This window comes from Pseudorasbora parva, chromosome 20, assembly GCF_024679245.1.
Source record: "Pseudorasbora parva isolate DD20220531a chromosome 20, ASM2467924v1, whole genome shotgun sequence".
Taxonomy (NCBI): Eukaryota; Metazoa; Chordata; class Actinopteri; order Cypriniformes; family Gobionidae; genus Pseudorasbora; species Pseudorasbora parva.
The window spans coordinates 40,753,470-40,777,226 of NC_090191.1; the positions used below are offsets into that span (position 1 = coordinate 40,753,470).

The 23,757-nt window shown below is 37.5% G+C and overlaps 1 protein-coding gene across 2 annotated transcripts; it reads left to right on the top strand.

Annotated features, from left to right (window-relative positions):
- Positions 1 to 557: 557 nt before the first annotated feature.
- On the top strand, positions 558 to 22,975 carry atxn7l1 (ataxin 7-like 1). 2 transcript variants are annotated; one of them, XM_067428097.1, is made up of 10 exons: positions 558 to 662; positions 8,549 to 8,628; positions 11,118 to 11,301; positions 11,703 to 12,121; positions 14,552 to 14,634; positions 14,728 to 14,978; positions 16,169 to 16,334; positions 18,465 to 18,586; positions 19,886 to 20,534; positions 21,876 to 22,975. In XM_067428097.1, the coding sequence occupies exons 2-10, from the start codon at positions 8,613 to 8,615 to the stop codon at positions 21,891 to 21,893; spliced, it is 1,908 nt and encodes a 635-aa protein (XP_067284198.1). In that variant the 5' UTR covers positions 558 to 662; positions 8,549 to 8,612; the 3' UTR covers positions 21,894 to 22,975. The 2 variants fall into 2 exon arrangements, with proteins under 2 accessions (XP_067284198.1, XP_067284199.1); XM_067428098.1 differs by lacking the exon at positions 558 to 662 and adding an exon at positions 9,554 to 9,626 and having other exon boundaries at positions 8,602 to 8,628.
- The last annotated feature ends 782 nt before the right edge of the window (positions 22,976 to 23,757 follow it).

Sequence of the window (23,757 nt, forward strand, 5' to 3'; positions counted from 1 at the left end):
TATTTTTTTCCATCTCAAAATGTAATTTTATGTGAGTTATGCGAGGTATCTTGTCAGCTGTGGCCCTCATTGGCAACCTTGGTTAATAATTTAGTGGGTCAGACATACAACCAAAATAATTTTCATATCGCTCATGGCCGTAAAATGATTATTCAGTTAATTTAAGAGCGTGATTGGGTGTATTTCTGGCCCTAAGCTTTATGTTTGAGTGTGTGTGTTACACCACAGGACCTTCTCAAATACACTAGAAAAGGACAAACATGCCTTGATTCAGTCAAACTTTGAAGCAAAAACAACAGATGTGAATGATATATGTGAAGTGGTTTTTAAAGTCTCTCTCTCTCTCTCTCTCTCTCTCTCTCTCTCTCTCTCTCTCTCTCTCTCTCTCTCCTCTCCCTCTCCCTCTCCCTCTCCCTCTCCCTCTCCCTCTCCCTCTCCCTCTCCCTCTCCCTCTCCCTCTCCCTCTCCCTCTCCCTCTCCCTCTCCCTCTCCCTCTCCCTCTCCCTCTCCCTCTCCCTCTCCCTCTCTCTCTCTCTCTCTCTCTCTCTCGGCTGTAGATATGCTCATGGATGATCACGTCTCAACCCATGTGGATTTCAAACCCGTCGTTTGCCATGTCTGCAACAAAGTCGTTCAGCCTCAGGACGTCCTGACTCATTACAGTAAGTGTGTGTTGGCCACTACATGACTTTTTGGACTGTAATGATACGGAGGAGTTTAATGCTCTCATTTTCTTGACGTACGAGCAGGGAAGTGCGAGTTTAAAGTTTCAGTTGTGTATTGATTATCTGGGATGTACCGTCATCGGCTGTTTCGGGTTTATTGTTTTAGTTTATTCATCTCAAACTAAATATTTGTTCATTTAGAGAGACTTGTTTAAGGAATAAATGTTCTTCCACTTCTTGATTTTAAGATCACGATCATGGGTTTTTGTGCTGATGATTATTATCATACAAATAATAAGGGATAGCCATTAAAATATGATCTTTTTTTTTTTTCCATATCATACTATATCGATATTTATCACAATATTAATTTATGAATAATATATATATTTTCATATATTTTTAGACTTGTAAACTCCACAGAGTAGCTCATCTTTAATTAATTAATACATTTTTAATAATGAAATCCATTTGATTTGATATAATCCCAATAATTTGAGATAACCACGATAATTGTGCAGTTTAAATTTCAATCACTTTTTGCCAAAGAATATAAAAAACCCTGTTGTAAAGTAGACACAAATAGTCAGGATATTATAAAGGTATATTACATCACATTACATTAATTTTTAATTATAATAATAATTATATTAATTTTCACAGCATTAAAGTTAATCATATGGGTCTATTTAATTATTATTATTTTAATTATTATTATTTTTTTAAATGATCATATGTTATATGATGCTGTGAAAATTGATATAATGTAATGTTATATAATAAAATAATTAAAAAATATATTTTTTATGATAAAATAGACCCATATGATTTACATTTTTGCTGTGAAATTGATTAATATAATTACTCTAATGTAATGTAATATAATATTATATACCTTTATAATATCCTGACTATTTGTGTGTACTTTACAGCAGGGTTTTTTATATTCTTTGGCAAAACGTGATTGAAATTTTAACCTCACAATTATCACGGTTATCTCAAATAATTGCATTTTATATCAAGTAACACCGATTCGATAATGAATGAATTGCGACAGGCCTGCAGATATGAATGATCACGAGGTACATCACGTCTGTAGTCTCAGATCCCTCAGCTTGAGTATGAGCAGTGATGGATTATATTTGTCTATCCGCTTAAGTCGCGACGAAAGGAACGCCGTTTCTGGGTTCAAGCCTCAGCTCGCTTCACTTGAGAATGTCATCGACACTCGTTTATGAGCGCTATTTATTCATAATAAATATTAAAGGTGCACTATGTAGTATTTTTGCAGTAAAATATCCAAAAACCACTAGGCCAGTGTTATATATTTTGTTCAGTTGAGTACTTACAATATCCCAGATGTTTTTAACAATTTGTACAGGGACAGGGACGTGTCAGCATAGCGTTTGAGCGAGTCGCCTGTCAATCTCATCATATCTGCGCTACCCTCAGTTTAGTTTTATTTGGAAGGAGCGCTTTACTCTTCGCAGTGTGAACAAGTGAACGCACATCATAACACAATTTTAAACACACTTAAATGTATCTAATATGATAAACAGAGCTGCTTTACCTCATAATCATAACCAGAAAAAGCGGAAGTGCGAGTGCCCGTGGACTGTGTCCCGTCCCGTCATTATAAAAGTCCCGGTATTTGCGAGGCGTGTGTTTGTTTAACAATCGCTCCAGCGGCCGTGCTCAGCTCCTCAACACTCGCTCCTGCTCTGCTTCACACTACAGTAACGTTAATAACCGCATCCATCAACATGATTTCTGCCCGAGTCCTATTTTCCACCGGCTGTGATGTGAAGACCACATGTCCCAAAATACTGCGCTCACACTTGGCGTCATCAAACTACGCCTTTGTTTTGAATAGGCGCCCTCCAGTGGACGGAAAGTTGCATAGTGCACCTTTAAACATTTAAAAAAGTTAAACAGTCTTACAGTCTACACAACAGTCTCTGTGCTCACAGCGTCACATACATTCATATTTTTACGATTTATAAAAGATGAATCACTGTCTGGCCATCTAGAATTTTGGTAGGGAGAAAAGGGTTATGATTATAACTTTTTTGCACAGCACATCGTGTGTATATTAGCACCGTTTGTTGTTTTTCTTGTGGTATACGATAGAGCGCTTGGACCCGGAAGCGCTGCCGCGTGACGTCAGACTTAACAACCGGATAGCAGACACTCCTAATTCAACTAAACCCTTAACTCTACGGCTCGGGCTGAATATATAGATGATATGCTGAAGTCACCTGTTAGTGTCCTTTGCTGTTTTCATTATTAAGTAACACTCCCAGTCTCACACCTCAGGCGTGTTACAGACACCGTCATCAAGAAAACCTTCCATTAGGGCATTGTGGGTAAGAGAAACCGACTGGTTTAACAGTCTTCTCTCATTGCTTAGATAAGTCATGGAGTTGTGAGGAATAAATCAAATCAAACAAAATTGCTGCTTTTGATCAAAAATACATTTGAATTGTTTTTTAAATAAGGCTCTTCTGCTCACCAAGGCTGCATATCAGGCCACGAACCACCCCAACAATAGCTTACATTTGGGATCTCGGTGATTAATAAAACCCTGCCGACATTACTGGTTACGATTAAGGGATGTACAATATAGTCATGCTGAGTAAGGCATTAATATGTGCTTTGCAAGTAATAACAAACAGCCAATATCCTAGTAATATGCATGATAATTCGTGAGAATTGGACCCTAAACTAAAGTGTAACTATTTTTTTCATACCTTCACTAAAATGAAAATCCTAAAATCGCCCCTGTTCCCATATATTCCCATTAATGGAAAGTGTTCAGCCTTGAACATTCCCGGAATATTCCAACCCTATTTTTAAAACAGTATTCAATGCTGTATGAGTGTACTAAATGTTATAAATATAGCAACTATATACACACAAAACAAAAAAATCAGATCCCAAGCTTTGTGTATAAAAATATATTTGAGTAGCGAGTCATTTGCATTTGTTTTTTATTTTCCATGGTAACAGTGACTCTTCTGATTGGTTGATTTGGTGTAATTTCTGTTTCCATGGTAACAGTGACTCTGTGGTTGATTTGGTTTGATTTCGGTTTCCATGGTAACAGTGACTCGTCTGATTGGTTGATTTGGTTTAATTTCGGTTTCCATGGTAACAGTGACTCGTCTGATTGGTGGATCTCTCGTCAGGATTATGGGTAGTGTAGTTTTTCCACACAGAATTTAACTGTTGAACAGGTTTTTTTTTTAATTCAAACTTGAAATCAAGCTCACTAGTGTGTGTATTTACACCTCAGAGCTCTCTGTCTTGAGATATGTATTGCTACAAATCAGAGTCTGAGAAAATGAATGGGACTTTTTTTTTTGTGGGTGAACCTCTTGCTGGGAGGAAACGACATGATTTATAGTATATTTATCCTGGTGTTTGTGGCTTGTATTGTAATTGTATCGTTGTGCTATACACCTTTATATGGGAATGTTATACAAACAAAGCAGGTCTTGCTCCTTTGAAAAAGCATCCTGTCCCGGGGCTGAAGCCGTCATGAGCTCGTCGTGTTTACTTTCGCTTTAGTCTCGTCTCAGTCTTTGGTCCCGTGCCCAGACCTCGTGCCCTCGTGGACCGGAGAGGTGTCCCACGCGACGGGAACGCAATGAAGGCCCGTTGGCAGTTTTCATAACTGCATTTTTTTTTCTCTCGCTCCCTCTTCCAAGACCACAGCTGCGAGGGTTCGGCGCAGGGGTCAGCGGCTCACAGCTATTCGGCGAGAGAGGGAGAGGGAGAGAGAGGGAGGGAGGGCGGGACGCCTTCAACCACACAGGAGGCGTGCTATTCTCTCCTGTTTTTCTATGCATCTCTTTCGCTTTCTGTTTTTTTTCTTCCATCCCCTCAAGCTGGGTAAGTGCTTCTCACCGACCATCGTGTGTGTGTGTGTGTGTGTGTGTGTGTGTTAGTCACAGCTTTTGCTCACCTCACGTGTTTGCTTGGCTTTCAGTTTACATGTCTGTTTGTGAGCTTTATGGCTAGTGGTCAACAGTTCAATGCGGTCGCGGACCGGATGTAAACAGACTCAGCTCAGCTGGTGCCTGTGGCTTCCTGTGTCCTGTCAGACGGGGAGATGCTGATCAGACCACACACACACACACACGCATATACGCACACATGCACGCGGGTGGATGTCACTGCCGTACAATTTCTACCTTATTTAATACTTTTGAAAATGCATTTTATGCCAAGACGATGTTTCTAATCGACGTTTTATCCTGGGTGGAGTTATCACATGTTATTATTGCTCAGATTTGTTGCAACTTGTTTAGTTTCGACCAATGATTTTTATCTGGCAGATGATAAAACTAATCCCATAGACTTTCATTGGAGGAGGGAATGGAGTCGTATCTTGTTTCGACTTAAGCCCCGGACACACCAAAGCGACGTCAAAGAAGTAGCGGTGACTGTGCTGTTGCCTCTTGTTGGCTGCGTTTCGGCTAAAAAGCAGCGCTTAAACACACTTAAAGGCCTGAAGGTGTTGTGCGCTCTGTGCCTGTGTGTAAGGAAATATGTTTATTTCAGCAATAGTCTATTTTCATCTATTCCTAGAAACAGAAACTAGGACAGCAGATATACAAATCGTAAACAAAGCAGTGCTTGCTTACTAGGCTTGCTGTGAAAGTCGGTGTTGCCGGTGTTCAGACTTAACACTGGTTACATCCCTTGCCCACTGAGGCATTTAGTTCAGTTAGAGAACAGACACTACTATTAAAAACTCATAGTGTCTGCTCAATACAGCGTGAGCCGAACGAGAGTCGCAGCACAAACACAGCAGAAGTCAGATTTCATTAATTTCGAGAGGAGCTGACAGACAAGATGATCGCGGAAAATTTGGTTTCAAAGTGAAATGTAAAAGCGCCTATTTAAGTGAGTTTGTCTTTGTACTGTTCTGTGTGTTTTTCATTAAGAATAATAGGCTAATGAACTCAACATTCAAGCAACCCGCCCTGAATTGGTGCTAATTCTAAACCGAAAGTAAAATGATCACGACCACCGTTTCATTCATTCAGGGCTGCACAGTGCACACGCATTTACTATTCACAATGTGTGTTCACTGGCACATTTTCAGTTCATGCCTATGGAAGCTTAACTTCCATAGGAATGAATTGAAAACACTCGCTCCGCTCCCTCTGTTATGAAAGCCCGAGCGGCTGTGCACATTTTTCTTGCGGGTCAAAATTAGCGATTTGAAAAGCCCCCATCGGTGATACCGGTTTTATAGGTGTTGTCACACGTCGATTACCGGTGGGAAAATGTCCTCACTGTTGCATCCCTATTGCAGTGAATGTTTTTATAACTCATTCGTTTACATTATATAAAGCCTTAAAGTTCTGCATAATTAAGGGGCGTGGCCACTTTGAGTGACAGGTGGATTGCCGTTTGTCCGCTGTCTGTTAGTCATCACGTCACCTCAGCTCCGCCCACGTTCCGCCTCTTTGCCGATTTTCAGTTATCCGGGAGTGACACGCTGGGATGCACTGATAAGATGGCAACGGCCAGCTCGACCCTACTTTATGCTTTTTATTGCTTTTCTATAGCATTAAGCCTCAAAAGTCAAATATACATTTGTTTGGTTTCTATAAAGAAAAAAAGAGTAAAAAATATGCATGGTATTATAATGTTATACTAAAATTAAAACAATGGAGGGAAAAAAAACACATCTCAAGCACACATAATAATGTAGATGCAATAAATAATGTTTTTTTGTGGTAATTGTGCCTTTGAACGGTTACATAGTTGTAGCATCTGTAATTGTAATTCCGATTACAAATTTGATAAATTGTGCGGCCCTATCTGAACATCATCTTAAAGACTCGACAGATAAGCTACGTTTCCATCCAAAGATGTGAATTTAACTTGGGGAAAAAATGGGAATATCGCATCAAACATTTGTGAGTGAGCGAGTCAAAGAGAACAAAATTGACACTTTCTGGTAAACTTTGCTAAATACCACTAAGAAAAGCAGGAGAAGCCACTGTGTATAATAATTTTGCGATATAATAAATTACTTGTGTCTCAAAGCACGCAGACGAACCGCAATAAACACATTTTTGGAGGCGGAAGCTTCTGGGAGGTAATTATTACCGAAACACTTTGACAACAGACTTATGGGTCCTGCACACTGTGCGATTTTTCAAAATCCTTTGCAAATGTCCCTTGTCAGACTGTACGAACATGATCCCCGATGTAAGCCATGTCACACTGTAAGATCTCAGTTGGCATTAATGTCAGACTGCACGAACGGACGCGCGCAAGAACTCGTCTGGAGTTTAAGATCATCAATGAATGACGCGTTCAGTGACGGTGAGCTGCATTACACGCGGGACTGAAATGCTGGTTTCAAAGAAATCTCTAGCTCTCATTTTGGTCATAGTTTGTCTTGAAAAACGGAGATATTTGACTGTCGTCGTAGGAGAAGTCACACTGCAGGATTGTGTGTCACTTCAGACACTGCCAGAATTTCGTCTGAGGTAAAATTTGATCGCAGCGCTCATTAATCGGCTGCCGGTGAACATGTCAAACTAACGGCCAAAGACGTCAGATTTTAGCCTAGGATCTGAGGAATCTTTTAGGATTTCCTAAATTTGTCTCAGACGGCCAAATCGTGGCCAAAATCGCAGTGTGCACCCGGCTTTAGTCCAGTTATGTCATTCCATCACGCAGTCATATGATTTTATTGATGTGCATTGAGGTAAATATATTTCCATCATAGTTTATGTATATGTTTTCATATCTGATACATTTTTTTATCCAACTGTATTTTTTTAATTTATGCGCATCTACAGCAGTTTTTTTAATGCAATAAATGCACATCAAAATAAGTGGATGGAAACCAGTGATGCCAGTAACGCGTTACTCTAATCTGACAACTTTTTTCCAGTAATCTAACGCGTTACTATTTCCAAACTAGTAATCAGATTCAAGTAATTTGTCCAAGTCCGAGTTACAATTTTAGCAATTTTCCTTAGTAAAAAAATTAATTTTTATTTATTTTAAAACTATTTAAAATGTCAGGAGATGTATCGTTGACATTACTGTTAAAAATGCACGTCCAATTAAGTTAGTGTTGGCCAAAACGGTTGTCATGTCTGTGTTGAGGTGGCAGGGCTATTGTCGGAAACTGCTGAATGTAACTAATAAAGTAACTTGTAATCTTACTTAGTTACTTTTAAAATCAAGTAATCTGGAAAGTAACTTGTAATCTTGCTTAGTTACTTTTAAAATCAAGTAATCTGTAAAGTAACTTTTTAAAGGAGTAATCAGTAATTAGATTACTTTTTAAAAGTAACTGTGGCAACACTAATGGAAACAACACTATTGGTTATTCCTCATCTGAGTAAAGTTTTAGCTGCATCTGTGCTCAGAAAATCAGAACGTCAGCATACCGGTGAACACGATGGACTTTGTCCGTGTTCATTTTTTTTTCTCAGTCCAGCTGCACAACCGCATTTGCACACATGCTGCTCATTCAGACCAACCCGATGCTGAATTACCCAGCGGTCAGAGCGGCCGGACCATTGTTCCTTCTCTTGGTCGGCGGTCAAACCCCGTTGTGAGCGAGGGGCTCTCCTCGTCCGCCGTGTCCAAACACAGCCTCTAAAATCAGCTCTTTTGAGACCTCGCAAACACTGTTGTGGCTCTTGGCTGAGTTTCACTGGCAGATGAGGCTCAATGTTAAGGCCAAGGCCAGTTAGTGAGCTGCCAGTTCAAACCATTATTATTATTATTTACTCTGACAAGAGAGTAGTCTGGCTCTGTGTTATTTTTTGAAATGCCGTACATGCATTATATGTTGCCTCTAATTTGTGTGTGTGATTAATGAGTCTTTGTAATTGCAGGTAGTTGGGGAACAGTGGAACAGTGAGTAGAGAGGAGCGCATCCACCTCGACCTCTCCACAGCCATGCATAGCAAGAACCGTAAGTGTATTAACACTCGCCTCGAAAGGATTTGCATGTTGAGTTCAATAGGCCAGATTTGGGGCATATTAATACCATGGACTGGATGATGTTTTTGTGTGATATTCATGAGGATTTTGCTTGAAGAAACATCACAAGCATATGCATTGTCTCACACTTTTCAAGAGAGTTTTGAGAAAGCATTGTTTAATAGCATTTCTGGTTCAGGGATTTGATTGAACTATTATTCATATAACATAACTATTAACAAAAGTTACTAAAATAGCTAAAACTAAAAACTAAAACTTCCAAAAATATTCAGCTTTGATATTAATGAGTTTTTTGTGTTCATTGAGAACATGGTTGTTGTTCAATAATAAAATGAATCCTCAAAAATACAACTTGCCTAATAATTCTGCACTCCCTGTATGTGTGTATATATATATATATATAATAATAGATTTTATTTATAATGCACTTTTCATTCCGAAGAATCTCAAAGTGCAACAAAGGGGGGGAAAAATATATATACACATATCTATATATATATATACACATATTTATATATACATATTTATATATATATATACATATTTATATATATATATACATATACATATACATATTTATATATATATATATATATACACACACACACACACACACACACACACACACACACACACACACACACACACACACACACACACACACACACACACACACACACAGACAGACAGACAGACAGTATATGCATGCAAATATTTCTTTAATACTGTATATGTATATATTCAAATATACACTATAATTTATATTTATACTAAATACAATCATATAATACTTCTTTGTTGTTTTATATATCGCCTATCATTTGCATTTACATGTAAGCATGACCATTTAGCTAACTTTTAGTTTCATAAATTTAAGACTGCAGTTTCATTTTCAGCCTCAGATTCCTCAACGCACATATTACTACAACTGAAAAAGTGAATCCAAAACCTCACAAACTTCTGAATATTGTAAGTGTGTTGTGTGCAATATTAGGCGTAAGTGTGTTGTGTGCAATATTAGGCGTAAGTGTGTTGTGTGCAATATTAGGCGTAAGTGTGTTGTGTGCAATATTAGGCGTAAGTGTGTTGTGTGCAATATTAGGCATGAGTGTGCATCATTTGTACTATGTTAATGTACTATGCTTTAGGATGTGTTTATCATGTACAGTAATGCTGCACGATTATGACAAAAATCATAATTGTTGATTGTTCCCCAGAAGTTGTAATTGCAATTGTAAATTACGATTTTCACAATTTACATTGAATTATGTTTCGAATAGTTTTATGCCATTGTTTGAAGCGACTGCATGCCATATTGTATCAGAATAAGCAAGCTGAAGACACTCTTCCTGAAAAACTTTACTGATTTTTATATGGCATTTATGCCTTAAAAGTCAAATATACATTGGTTTGGTTTCTTTGAAGAAAAAAGTAAAATATGCACGGTATTATAATGTTATACTAAAAGTAAAAATAAAACAATGGCAGGAAAATATTATGCACAGAATAATATATGTGGACTTTGTTTTTTGCAATTGCGATTACATTTTACTGAACGATTACATAATTGAGGCATCCGTAATTGTAATCACGATTAGTAATTTGATTAAAGGGTTAGTTCCCCCAAAAATGACATTGTTCTCATTACCCCCTCCCCCTAATGTCGTTCCTCACCCGTAAGACCTCCGTTCATCTTCACACACAGTTTAAGATATTTTATATTTAGTCCGAGAGCGTATGCAAGTGTATGCACACTATACTGTCCATGTCCAGAAAGGGAATAAAAACATCATCACAGTAGTCCATATGAGACATCAGTGGGTTAATTAGAGTCTCTTGAAGCGTCGAAAATACATTTGGGTCCAAAAATAACAAAAACTACGACTTTATTCAGCATTGTCTTCTCTTCCCGTGTTCCTCAAATAAAGATTCAAACGGTTATGAATCAGCGTATTGATTCATGATTCGGATCGCGTGTCAAACTGCTGAAATCACGTGACATTGGCGATCCGAATCATGAATCAATACGCTGATCAATAACCGTTTGAATCTTTATTTGAGGATTGAAAACAAACCCGGAAGAGAAGACAATGCTGAATAAAGTCGTAGTTTTTGTTATTTTTGGACCCAAATGTATTTTGGATGCTTCAAGAGACTAATTAACCCACTGATGTCTCATATGGACTACTGTGATGATGTTTTTATTCCCTTTCTGGACATGGACAGTATAGTGTGCATACACTTGCATACGCTCTCAGACTAAATATAAAATATCTTAAACTGTGTGTGAAGATGAACGGAGGTCTTACGGGTGAGGAACGACATTAGGGGGAGGAGTTAATGACATACATTTCATTTTTTGGTGAACTAACCCTTTAGTTGTGCAGCCCTAATGTAGAGGTTCTCCAGTGTAACTTCCTGTTGAGAGTCTCATGATGTTCTTTGGGTTGTGATGTTCAGAGAGGAGACACTGCTCGCCCAGCAGCTCCAGGACCCCTCTGGTTCCTGTCAAGGCCAAGATGTCGGCGGGCCAGAGCGAGGTGGATCCCCTTCCCTTTCGGGTTCCTCGCGATTATCCACACTCACGCTTCAGCAAGGCGCCGCTGGCCGTCTATCCGCCCAAGGGAGCCCGAGCCAAGGCCTGGTGGGTAAAACACAACCCCCCTCACCCCCTCCTTCCCTGACAAACACAGGATTATGGGTTTAAAGTCTGCATTAAATCAAAATAAAATTGATCATATTTACTTTGTTGGCACATATTACAGGTCTAAAGCCCTATTCGGACGGGATTAGTTTAGTATTTTTTAACTTTAACTCAAACTCTAATTTGATCACTTTTACTCGGGACATGCTAGCTGGCAACACAGGATTCCATTCATTATGCTAAGCTAAGCTAGCGTCGACCCTGCCAAACTAAAACAATGCATGCACTGAGAAAAAAATGCATTTGCCCACATATCTAGATGTAGGAAACAAGTTGAATAAGCTCTATTTCTAAAACCAGGGAAGTGCTCCTTTAAAAACACACACCATTTTCCCCCCTAGCGTGTCTCTACCTGTGGTGAGTCTGGAAAAGATGACGTGTTTCAACAGATCAGAGGGAGGAGCGCACATCAAAGTCAGCACCTCGTCTCCTTCTTCTCTTTCCTTTTCTTCCACGTCTTCCTCTCCATCCTCCGCTCCTCTCAAGTCCTCCTCGACACCGCCAGCATCTCACAAGAGCCAGGAGAAGTTCCTGAATGGTCGCGGTCCTGGGACTCCTCGCTCTGCCACGCCTCCGTCGCTGATTGACAGGCGGCCCAGCCCGTCACGGTCGCCCTTGGAGAAACGCCCCGCCCCCTCACCCTCCCCACAGGCCTCCACGTCTCCGTCCCTATTGGACCGGAGACCGATAGTCCCGCCTTCTCCTCCAGACAAGAAACCTCAGAATGGAGCCAAAGGCGGGCGGCATCGGAGAGTCTCGGGTGAGTAGAAAACACTTGTTTAATATTTATTGTTGAACTGAGAATAAACACATTCTCTGAACATTTAATTTGTTTTTTTTTTGTTTTTTGAGAAACTAGCTAGAAATTCAGGATTTGATTGGATCAGGAGAGGGTTGTGCTTCGATATCATTGGTCAATATTATTTTTATCGAGTGGAATTTGCATAAAATATTATAATGACACATTTATTAGAAAATTCTTATTATTTTAGTACTGCATGTTTTATGCCTGTTATTAACATAACTATTAACATGATAACTACAACTATTAACATAATTTTTGTTAATTCAAATAAAGCTGAAATAAAAAAAATCATTTTAACTATAAGAAGGAAAAAAATGGAAATGTTGCCTTAGCTACTAACTGAAATAAAATAAGTTGAGAAGTTATTAAAAGAAGTTTTTATTTTAAATAATTAATTTGTTGTATTAAAATAAACCTGAAATATATCATTGTAAATAAAATAAAACAATAAAATAAAGGTTAATTTAAATATTAAAAATGCTTGAGCAGAACCAAATCATAAAAACGGGAAATAAAAAATACAACAATTTGTAAATATTAATCCATACTATAATTTAAAAAAAAATAATAATATTTTAAATAATACTAAAATGACACTGGATATTTGTGTATAATATTGTGTATTTAGTCCTGATTGAATGAGTTTTATGTTTTATTGTTTAATTTAATTTCATATATTTAAAAAAAGGAGGAGAGAGAAATAAAAACACCAATCAAAAGGATGAATAAATAATAAAATATTATATAAATGTTGCCACTTTGGTTCAAAATATACGTTTTTATAAGTAAAACAGAGTAAAAATTAAAATAATTTAGGATTGATTTTTTTATTTACATGCAAAATAACAAATAGATAAATAGATAACAATAATAAATATAATATTTTATTGAATATTTTATAAGCTGTAAAGGAAAGCAGTTCTGTGGTTTATGGTTTGTATAGTTGTCGTTGGTGTGTAAGATTGAATGTTTAGTCATCACTCGTCCGTGTGTGTGTGTGTGTGTGTGTGTGTGTGTGTGTGTGTGTGTGTGTGTGTGTGTGTGTGTGTGTGTGTGTGTGTGTTGTTTACTCGGCCCTCGGCCCCACCGGAGCTGTGATTTGTGTTGTGTAATCGGCTGCTTTCGGCCGGCAGATCCTCTGGTGCTCCATTACTGACGGTTTGAGGGAGTTTCAGTATTTGTGCGCTTCTGGTCGGATAGCGCCGTGAGCTGGAGCGGATTGTTGTAATCAGGGCTCTGTGATTGAAACCACTGTTTCTCAGAGATAAAGCCACTGGTCTGAATCTGAAATATGCTCTCAGTGAGTCGCCTCGCTGTCTGACGGCATCTGAAGAAGCCTCGGAAATCTCTGACTTGAGATTATTGCACACAAGATATTCGACCAACACTCAAAATTCATTCCAGTGCATTTTAACATTTAGCATTTTTACGCACACACACCACACACACGCACATGCACGCACGCGCACACACACACACACACACACACACACGCGTTTGTTTTTGTGACATATGGGGACATTCCATAAGCGTAATGTTTTTTATACCGTACAAACCATATTTTCTATCCCCTTACACTGCCCCTGCCCCTAAACCTACCCATCACACACACACACACACACACACACACACACACACACACACACGCACACACACACACGCACACACACACACATACACACACACTGCCCCTACCCCTAAACCTACCCATCACACACACACACACACACACACACACACACACACACACACACACACACACACACACACTGCCCCTACCCATCACACACACACACACACACACACACACACACACACACACACACACACACACACACACACACACACTGCCCCTGCCCCTAAACCTACCCAACACACACACACACACACACACACACACACACACACACACACACACACACACACACACACACACACACACACACACAATATTTGTTTTAAGAAGTAAAATGTTACAAATAATCAAGGAGTTATGAACAAATTGAACAAAATGCAACACAGCATAAAACATACCAATAATAAATGTAATAATTTATTTAATATTTTATAATTAAAATGATATAATTTATACATACTTGACATGTATATTTTATTATAATTTGTATTTAAAAAAATTAATATATAAATATTACATAATTTATGAATTGTGAATTGAGATTTTTTTAAATATATGTGTGTGTGTGTGTGTGTGTATATTTGTGTGTGTGTGTGTGTGTATGTATGCGTGTATATATACACTGTACATATACAAATAATTACTACATTTTATGAAATTGCGTATAATATATTTATGAAATATAATACATTAAATAAATGATATTTAGCTGAAAATATCAATATAAAGTCACTGTCTGTTTTGTACAGGGCGAGTGTTTGATCCTAATAAACACTGTGGGGTTTTGGACCCGGAGACGAAGCGGGCTTGCACTCGTTCGTTAACCTGTAAGGTTGGTACCGTTACTCCGTTGTGTGTGATTGAATGGCATCTGTTGATCGTTGAGGTGGTGTTCATAACGTGTGTTTGATCGTGTGTGTTGTAGACTCACTCTCTGACCCATCGGCGAGCTGTTCCGGGACGGAGGAAAGACTTCAACGTCCTTCTAGCGGAGCATAAGGGACGGGCGAAGGAGAAGGAGGTGAAGGAAGTTCAAAAAAAGGAAGTTCAAGCAGCGAGCCAATCAGTGCAGGTCACACAGTCACATGACACAGCACCCAGCCAATCCGCAAGCTGTACCAATGGCAAGACCACTCCCACTCTCAAACTGCGGCTTGCCAATTCACACCTGCACAGGTACATCTGTCGACGACATGACATTCAGTGATCGTAAAGTCATTTTACGGTCTATTTTCAAACTAAAGTACTAACACAATCATTTAAAACATTCTTAGGTTCAAAATATGTGCTTTAAGAATGAACACATGATATTATGCACCAATATAATCAATAAACAGCAATATTTTTACTAAAACATTTGAGTTGCTCTGTAAACATTTTAGAGTGAAACACTTTGAATCATTGAATCAGAATGATTCAGTGAAATTAATCGTTTGAACTGATTAGCTGAATTGAATCAAACTTACCAACTTTATCTGTGTTTTTGCTGCTAAAGTTTAAATTGGAACAAGGAAAGCTTTTGAAATAATATATAGATAAGCTCAACGTTGTTTAAATAGCAAATGTACTCACGCCTGTTCACCCTAATTGCTGGCGTGTTGCTGATTTGAGGAACTGGAAACGACTGCACCATTGACCAACACAAACCTGCTCTAAAGATAAAATAGTGCAGTATTTTTGTGTTATTTAAAGGGTGTGTTAGTAATATGAGCCTATAGATGAGTGCACAACGGGTGTACACTCTGATTATTACACACACAGGGACATGCAGCAGCACACACACATGCCAAATATTGAAAATAAAAGGATTCCTCTCTGGAAAAGCGTTCAGTTTTTCCGCACACATGTAAATAGTGAATCCGTCATGGTGCGAGCACAACTGGCTTTTAAAGGGAATGGCAGATGAGACTCTGATTGGTTTATTGCACGTAAACACACCCATGACTCAATAAGAGACGAGGGACAACACTTTTGGACTATGTAAAGACCATTTTTTCCCGTTTTTAAAGACAAGATATTTTGAAGAATGTCAGTAACCAAACAGTTAACTGGAGCCATTGACTTCTATAGTAGGAAAAAAAAAATACTATGGAAGTCAATGGCTCCAGTTAACTAGTAGGTTACTGACATTCTTCAAAATATCTTCCCTTGTGTTCAGCTGAAGAAAGAAATTCATACAGGTTTGAAACAACTTGAAGGTGAGTAAAGGATGACTTTTCATTTTAAAGTGAAGTATCCCTTTAAGTACACCTGAGCCTTCAGACCATGCGCTCAGGTCGTTAAAATATGGCCTGAAATGTGCTATATAAGAAAACTAGCCTTGCTTATGAAGTTTCTCCGCTGATCCATCTCTTCTTCCTCTGTAGAGTGTCTGTCCTGCTCTGCTCTGCTCCTCCTCCTGAACCTGCGGCCGGCTGGCAGAGATGCACCGGAGACGCTCGTTTGTCGAGCGATGAAGGAGAAGGCGATCTTCCTGACGAGGCCGAAAAGCCGCCGTGCCATTATTCTCCACACCACCCACAACCCATGAGCGTGAGCTGAACACTACCATTACTCATCGGATTGCTGTTTGTCTGTTATGTTTTGGGACCTTGTCAGTGATGCGTGTGTTGATCCAAAATTAGCGGTTACGAGTCATCTAAAAATATTATTCATGATATTCGGGTCGCGGTCGGTCCGGTCGTTTGAGGCCAATTAAACCTTTGTAATTTATATAGTACTAGACACAATTTCCTATTCATCCATTGGCCAGGAGCAGGCCCGGTTCTACGGGGGTGCTAAGCACCCTCAAACGCAAGCAAAAGCACCCTCAGTTGACACAGTAATAATATTGGCGAAACAGATTTGGCAGATTTTCACATTTGTGTCCGAGCTCTGGAGAGCGTCAAATGCATGTATTTACAGCGTGTTTTTGCAGCTGTGAGTGGTGTAGCCAATCACAGAGACAGTGGTGATCGATGCAGCCAATCACAGATAGTTGTTGATCTCTGGAACGCGATCAGAATCTCACCACTCGGAATGGCAGAGCTCTTATTCAGGGCTGAGTTAATGCAGGCTCGCGAAACCTCTTAATAACAAAGTCAAGTCACTATGTAAGTAAGAGATTTGTTGTTGACGAAAACTTTGTGAGATCACGGTGAACTGACAAAGGGCAACAGCAGTGATCGTAGTGATCTTGGCTCTCTTTCGAGGCTGCACCGTCATTCGTTGATTAAAATCGATCGCCAATATTGCTTATTTAGGGGACATTATCCATATCAAAATATTCTGTAGGCTATCTTTCATAACATCATTGAAAAATCATCTTTATATTTGGGTAAAATAAATGGATTGGATGAATGAAAAAAAAATCCATGTATTTTAATTTCCCCAATAAAGGGGTTCTGGTGTCCTCTATAGGCCTATATTAGAATATAATAATAATAATAATAATAATAATAATAATAGATTTTATTTATAATGCACTTTTCATTCCGAAGAATCTCAAAGTGCAACAAAGGGAAAAAGTAACAAAAACATGAATAACAAGTAAAAAAAATATAGAATACTACAAAAAACAATCAACCAACACAGAAAACTGAACAGAAACAGAGCTGATGGTGGAAGTCTCCGTAAGCTCCGCAGTATATCGCATATAACATTATGAATAAAAATAAAATAAAAATGTTATGCTCCAAACAATGACAGGAGGAGAAAAAATTCTACATTTACATAACCTTTTTTTTTTGTTCTCAGGAAGATGACATGTTAAAATACTAGTAACCTATTAACGTAAATGACCTGTAAATAAAATCATATATTTCTCACACCGCTATAGTGAAGTCGTTGGATAGAGCACCCTCAGTAATTTCATAATAAGTGCGGCCAGTGACGCTCATTCGAGTCATAGAGGCGAGAATTAAACCGGCTCAACCCAGGGACGGCTGATTCAATATTATTTCAGTGCGAGGAAAGCTAAAAATAAGTAGCTAATCTTCTGTTTTAGGCCACCAATGGCACATTATAGCCCTTTAACCCCTTTCCTGACACGGGACAAAATGCCGGATTGCCGATTTCCAATGACCATCCAGTGAATAATAGTTTCTGTTCCTATTTCGTTTTAACTCCTATGGTGGCCGATTTAGTCCGAGAATAACATGGCAATCCCCCTCTTCACATTCGGCACGGTGCCATCGAGTGTTAAAACTCGAAAGGCGAAGCTTGAATTTCCGGGTATGTCCCTCTTTGGCTAATGTACTTTCAAGATGGAGGGACAACATGGCGACCGGCATTCGAACCCCTCACCCGTATGTATTTTCAATCGCATATTATAAACTTACGAGAATACTTTATTACTTGTAAGAAGTAAATATACATTAATGTGCACATGTATTTTTGAAAGAACTAAGTGTTTTTAGCTAAGAACAAACTAAAAAAAGTTACACAGTGTAGCTTTAAAAAAATGCGGGTCAGGAAGCGGGTCGGGTAGCCTACTATATTTTCTTGCCTTTTTTTGCGGCCCGAGTTGCAGGTGGGTTAGTTGAAAACGTCGGTCGGGTGCGGGCTGGTTATACATTGACCTGCGCATCACTGGACCCTGTTTATTTGCTGTATAAGCATTTTAAAAATGAAGCAATATAATGTGAGAAACATATTCTCTTTGTCTTTGCTGGTGTGTGTTAGTGTTGTGCGTTCAGCAGTCGGTTGATGGGACGAGGTCATTACGTGTTCGACAGACGGTGGGACCGGGTGAGGCGGGCGCTTCATTGCATGGTGGAAAAACACGTCAACTCTCTCATGTGGAGGCGAGTTACACGTTTCTCTGTCTGACTGCACAATTATGGCCACATTTAGGCAGAATTAATGGGTGGATTCACTTGTTTTTCCATCACAGGGAATCTCATAAATATATGGCTGGTATTTCACCCCAAGATCAAAAGAAAAAAAACATTTTGTTAGAAATATAAAGGCAAAAAAAAACATTTTGAATGTTTGCAGTTGCACATTATTTTGTTTTGTTTATTTTATTAGAAATAATAATATAACTATTATTAAATATTTATATGTATTGTGCCATAAAAATAACCACATAAAAATAGTTGCAATGCAAAACAAAAAAATGTCTTTATGCAATATATTTCTTTCACCCCAAAAAACTGTTGCATTAATGAAAATACTAACATTTTTAATGATTAAACATACATTTTTATTAATAATAATTTTATTACATTATTAAACTGAGGAAAAATAGTCATAAATATGATTAATAAAAGTCATTATTAGTGAACATTTTTAAGGCAGTGAAACAATTTACAAATGTTTTATTTGTTGTTTTATTTATTTAATACTTTTAATTATTATTTAGTAATATCTGACAATTGTTATAATAATACTATCTATATAAATATATTTAAAAATTGTATACAATTAAACTTTTTATATTTTAAATCTGTTTCATTTATTATAATCTTTATATAAGTGTGCGTGCGCGTGCGTGTGTGCGTGCGTGCGTGTGTGTATAAATATATATATATATATATATATATATATATATATATATATATATATATATATATATATATATATATATATATATTTCTGCTAACAATTTACAATAATTAGTTAATTTATAATTCCTTAGTTAACTACTTTCATTAACATGAATTAAGAATTAACAAGGCTACAGCGTTTATTAATATTTACTACTGCGTTAAAATCAAAGTTTAGTGTTTAACAAAGTTTAATGTTTATTAACATTAGTTAATGCACTGTGAACTAACATGAACAAACAATGAATGGCTGTTCTATTGTATTAACTGATATTAACAAATACAGTAACTTTTCTTCAACAATCCCTTAACTAATGAAACCTTCTCATAAAGTGTTACCAATTATCTTTATGTTAATTTTGGGTGAAATCTGACCCAGATGATATCTCAGAAGGCTTTGCTTTCTGCAGAAATCAGTGAAATATTAATGGCTTGAGCTGAGCTGTGTAATTGCACAAAATGTTTTCTTTCGCTCTGCAAACACACAATATTTAGGTTAACGTGCCACATGGCTTCCTACCACAGACTGATGATGTCATATCCTGTTTGCCACAGGAAAGTCCCCCTAGCGGTGGAGAGCATGACGAGCCCGTCTGAAGTTTCTCCCCTGGGCTCAGCGTTCCTCCCGAATCACACACTCACGGCTCCTCTGGACGGGGTCTCCATGCTCTCATACTCCACCTCTTTCTCTCACAACGGCACTGGCGTTTTCTGCATCCGGGACCCCGAGCCTGGACCCCGACTGCAGAGGAATAAACCGGCCAGGCCACTGAAAGCCTCAGGGGAAGGACCGGGACCCAAAAGGCGGAAAGCACCTCCCACTTCTGAATCAGGGGCTTACCGGAAAAGCGGGAACAGCTACCATCTCCCACCGGGCGCGGCGCACATCAGTAACGGGACGGCGGCCCTTAGCATGCGGGCCAAGCCCCGGCCGGGGGGACAGGGGCCGCGGGACCAGGACAGGTTCGGCAGTGTGGAGCCGTCCCTCCCGCAGGCCCTCACCGGGGACCACGGGGGCTTCTCGTCTCACAGCCCGCTGCCATACTCTGATGGGAGGAAAAGGAAGAGCTCTGGATCAAGCGCTGACAGCGACAAACCCAGCAAAACCACCAAATCGACAGCACTGGATGGGATATTCAGGAAGAGCAGCACCGGTCTGCTGTCGTCAGTCTCCGAAACGGCCCACAGCGCCCTCCCCAGACAGGTAAAACATGCATCCTTAAAGGGTTAGTTCACCCAAAAATGAAATTGATGTCATTAACTCCTCGCCCTAATGTCGTTCCTCACCCGTAAGACCTCCGTTCATCTTCACACACAGTTTAAGATATTTTATATTTAGTCCGAGAGCGTATGCAAGTGTATGCACACTATACTGTCCATGTCCAGAAAGGGAATAAAAACATCATCACAGTAGTCCATATGAGACATCAGTGGGTTAATTAGAGTCTCTTGAAGCGTCCAAAATACATTTGGGTCCAAAAATAACAAAAACTACGACTTTATTCAGCATTATATTATCTAATATATTTTCTATAAATGTATGTTTTGTGCCCAGAAATAAACTATATTATATAATTATAATATTTATAATTATTTGTTTTATTTTTATAATAACAACATAAATAATATTCTAAAAAGTTATTTAAAGCCATGGAAAGGTGTTTTGATATGAAATAGATTTAATAAACGAAAACATATATATAATATAATTGTGGATATAATATAAAAATTGAATTTTTATAGTTTTTATTTTATCATAACATTTTTTTTTAAATGAATTTTTATGGTCACTACATAGTTTTTGCATATTAGTGTACTATATTCTGGTATTTTTACAATATTATTTTTTCATTTCAAAGATTACATTTTTTGATTATTATTAAATTTTTGATTATAGTTTTTTTTTTTTAAATATATGTTATTTAAAATCATGGAATATTTATAGTGCCGATATAGTTTTCTAGCTTTGTGCGGCTTGAAAATATTTTATTCATTGTTAACTTTTTATTATTATTATTATTTTCATCAGAACAATGTACATAGAAAGTATTCAGTGACAAAAAAAGATTTCTAAGCGCATTGATTTTTTACATTCTCCACGCACAAATTCCCATCCTAACACAACAATGCCAGCTGCTAGGAAAAATAGATAATGAATCACATTGACATAAATAAGAATAAGAATAAACCCCCTATATATATGTATGTGTGTGTATGTGTATATATATATATATGTGTAGCAATGCATCCATTTTAATTCATAGTTGAATTCTTTTGAAATAAATGTAACAAGTTCATACAATTGGCTTAAAAAAACATGTAAATATGTTGTTCCTCAGGTTTGAGAACCCTGGACACTAGATTATTCCTACATTACCTCACACTTTTTTCACATGATTTTACTTCCACTGCATTAATAAAGGCACATTTTTGCCTGTGAATTATATTTTACAAATGATGCCTGAAATCACTTTGATGCTTCTAAGAGCTAAAAGTTCACAGATTTTGCATATGCAAATGAACTAACCAGCAAGCTCTTTTACAGCCCAAGGTCCCTCACTGACACGGCACCGGACGTCCTGCCTTTATCCCCACCGCTGCCTCTGATCCCTCCACGGTTGAGTCCCGGCGCTTGCCTTCCCGTTGGGAATAAGCTCGTCGTGTGAGAGTTTATGGAAGAATGGTGTCTCTCGTTTCCTTTGAAGTGACGACATTCACCAACATCAGTTTCACATGGACTCGGATTCTTTTGATTTAACCAGTTTCAGACATTCAGCGACACAGAGTTTGATTTTGATTTTCATGTGGATGGAGGAAAACCCCTCAGACTCAATCGTGTCAATCTAAAGTGCACTTAATTTCATGCCTGAACTACAACAAAAGGAGGGGAAAAACTACCAAGGGAATATTTTACAGACGCTTTTTTTTTTTGGCAAGTTGTATTTTTCTAAATCGGATGAATTTAGGTTTATGAGTGTTTTTGACACACACGTGTTTTGTGGGTTTAAGAAGTCAGGAGTTGTACTCATTAACCTGGTGATTAATTTTGTATAATAATTTATCGTCTTTGTTAATTTTCTAACTGACCTGATTAGTGTCACGCGTCGAGCAGAAGTATATTTGTATGCCATTCTAAAAGTTTTAAGTATTATAGAGACCTTATTGTTGGAAATGTGTGTACATATCTTTTATTATAATTGTTTTTTTTTTGGTTTGTATTTATTGTTATTATCTCTCAAGGATTTAGTGGTTTCTATCTTCCTCAGTCACGCGTCTCTTCATAGACCTAAAGATGAAAGGGCCGAACTTCTTTGCTCGTCCGGATCATTTTTTAAAGGAATATTAACTGAAATGACGACGTTCCCACAGTTGAGCCAGTACTGGCAGTCGGCCGAGCTCTGGTGCCAATTTTATTTAATTATTATGTTTTTTTTAAGATGTCACGAGGTCAATGTGTGTACCTTTTTAGTGTTTAATCACCTGTAATGAAGACCTTCTCAGAGTCGACAGAGACATTTTTGCTGTTTACTTCCTATTTACATCACCGTTCAATTTTTATTTAGTTATACATTCATCAAAAGGGACATTTTATATATGCTCTGTTTATCACACGGCCCTGAAAAACTGTATCACAGTACACACACACACACAGTATTTGATATATTTTAAGTAGTGTATATATATATATATATATAGTGTATCCTTATTATTATGATAAGATTTTATTAATTTATGATTTATTTAATGTTTTAATTAAATAAATTACTAAAATCTTATAATAATAAGGATACTATATATATATTTAATTAATATAATTACTAATTAAAATAACATTTATTATTATTTTAATATTATTATTAGATTTTTTTACATTAAATTAATAAAATAATACTAAAATAGTATTTAAATAATAATAATAATGTTATTTTAATTAGTAATTATATTAGTTAAAATATAGTATTTTATTATTATTTTTAAGATTTTATTTATGATTTAAATTTGATTAATATACCATATTTTAATTAATATAGTTTTAATTAAAAAAAATCAAAAAAAAAAAATATATATATATACATGCATGCATACACACATACTGTTTTCAACATTGTTAATAATCATGTTTCTTGAGCATCAAATCATGATTTATGAAGGATCATGTGACACTAAAAATGTTGCTCTTCATCACAGGAATAAATAAAATTGTACAATATATTCAGTTATTTTAAATTGTAGCAGTATTTTAACATTTTTACTGTATTTTTGATCAAATAAATGCAGCCTTGTTGCGCAGAGGAGACTTGTTTAAAAACGTTTATATATATATATTATTTAATTAGTAGTGTACATGTTCCTGGCCTCATGCATTATAATTAATGTTACGGACGATTTCTAAACTAGGAAGTCCTGTTGAATCCCCGAATATGCCC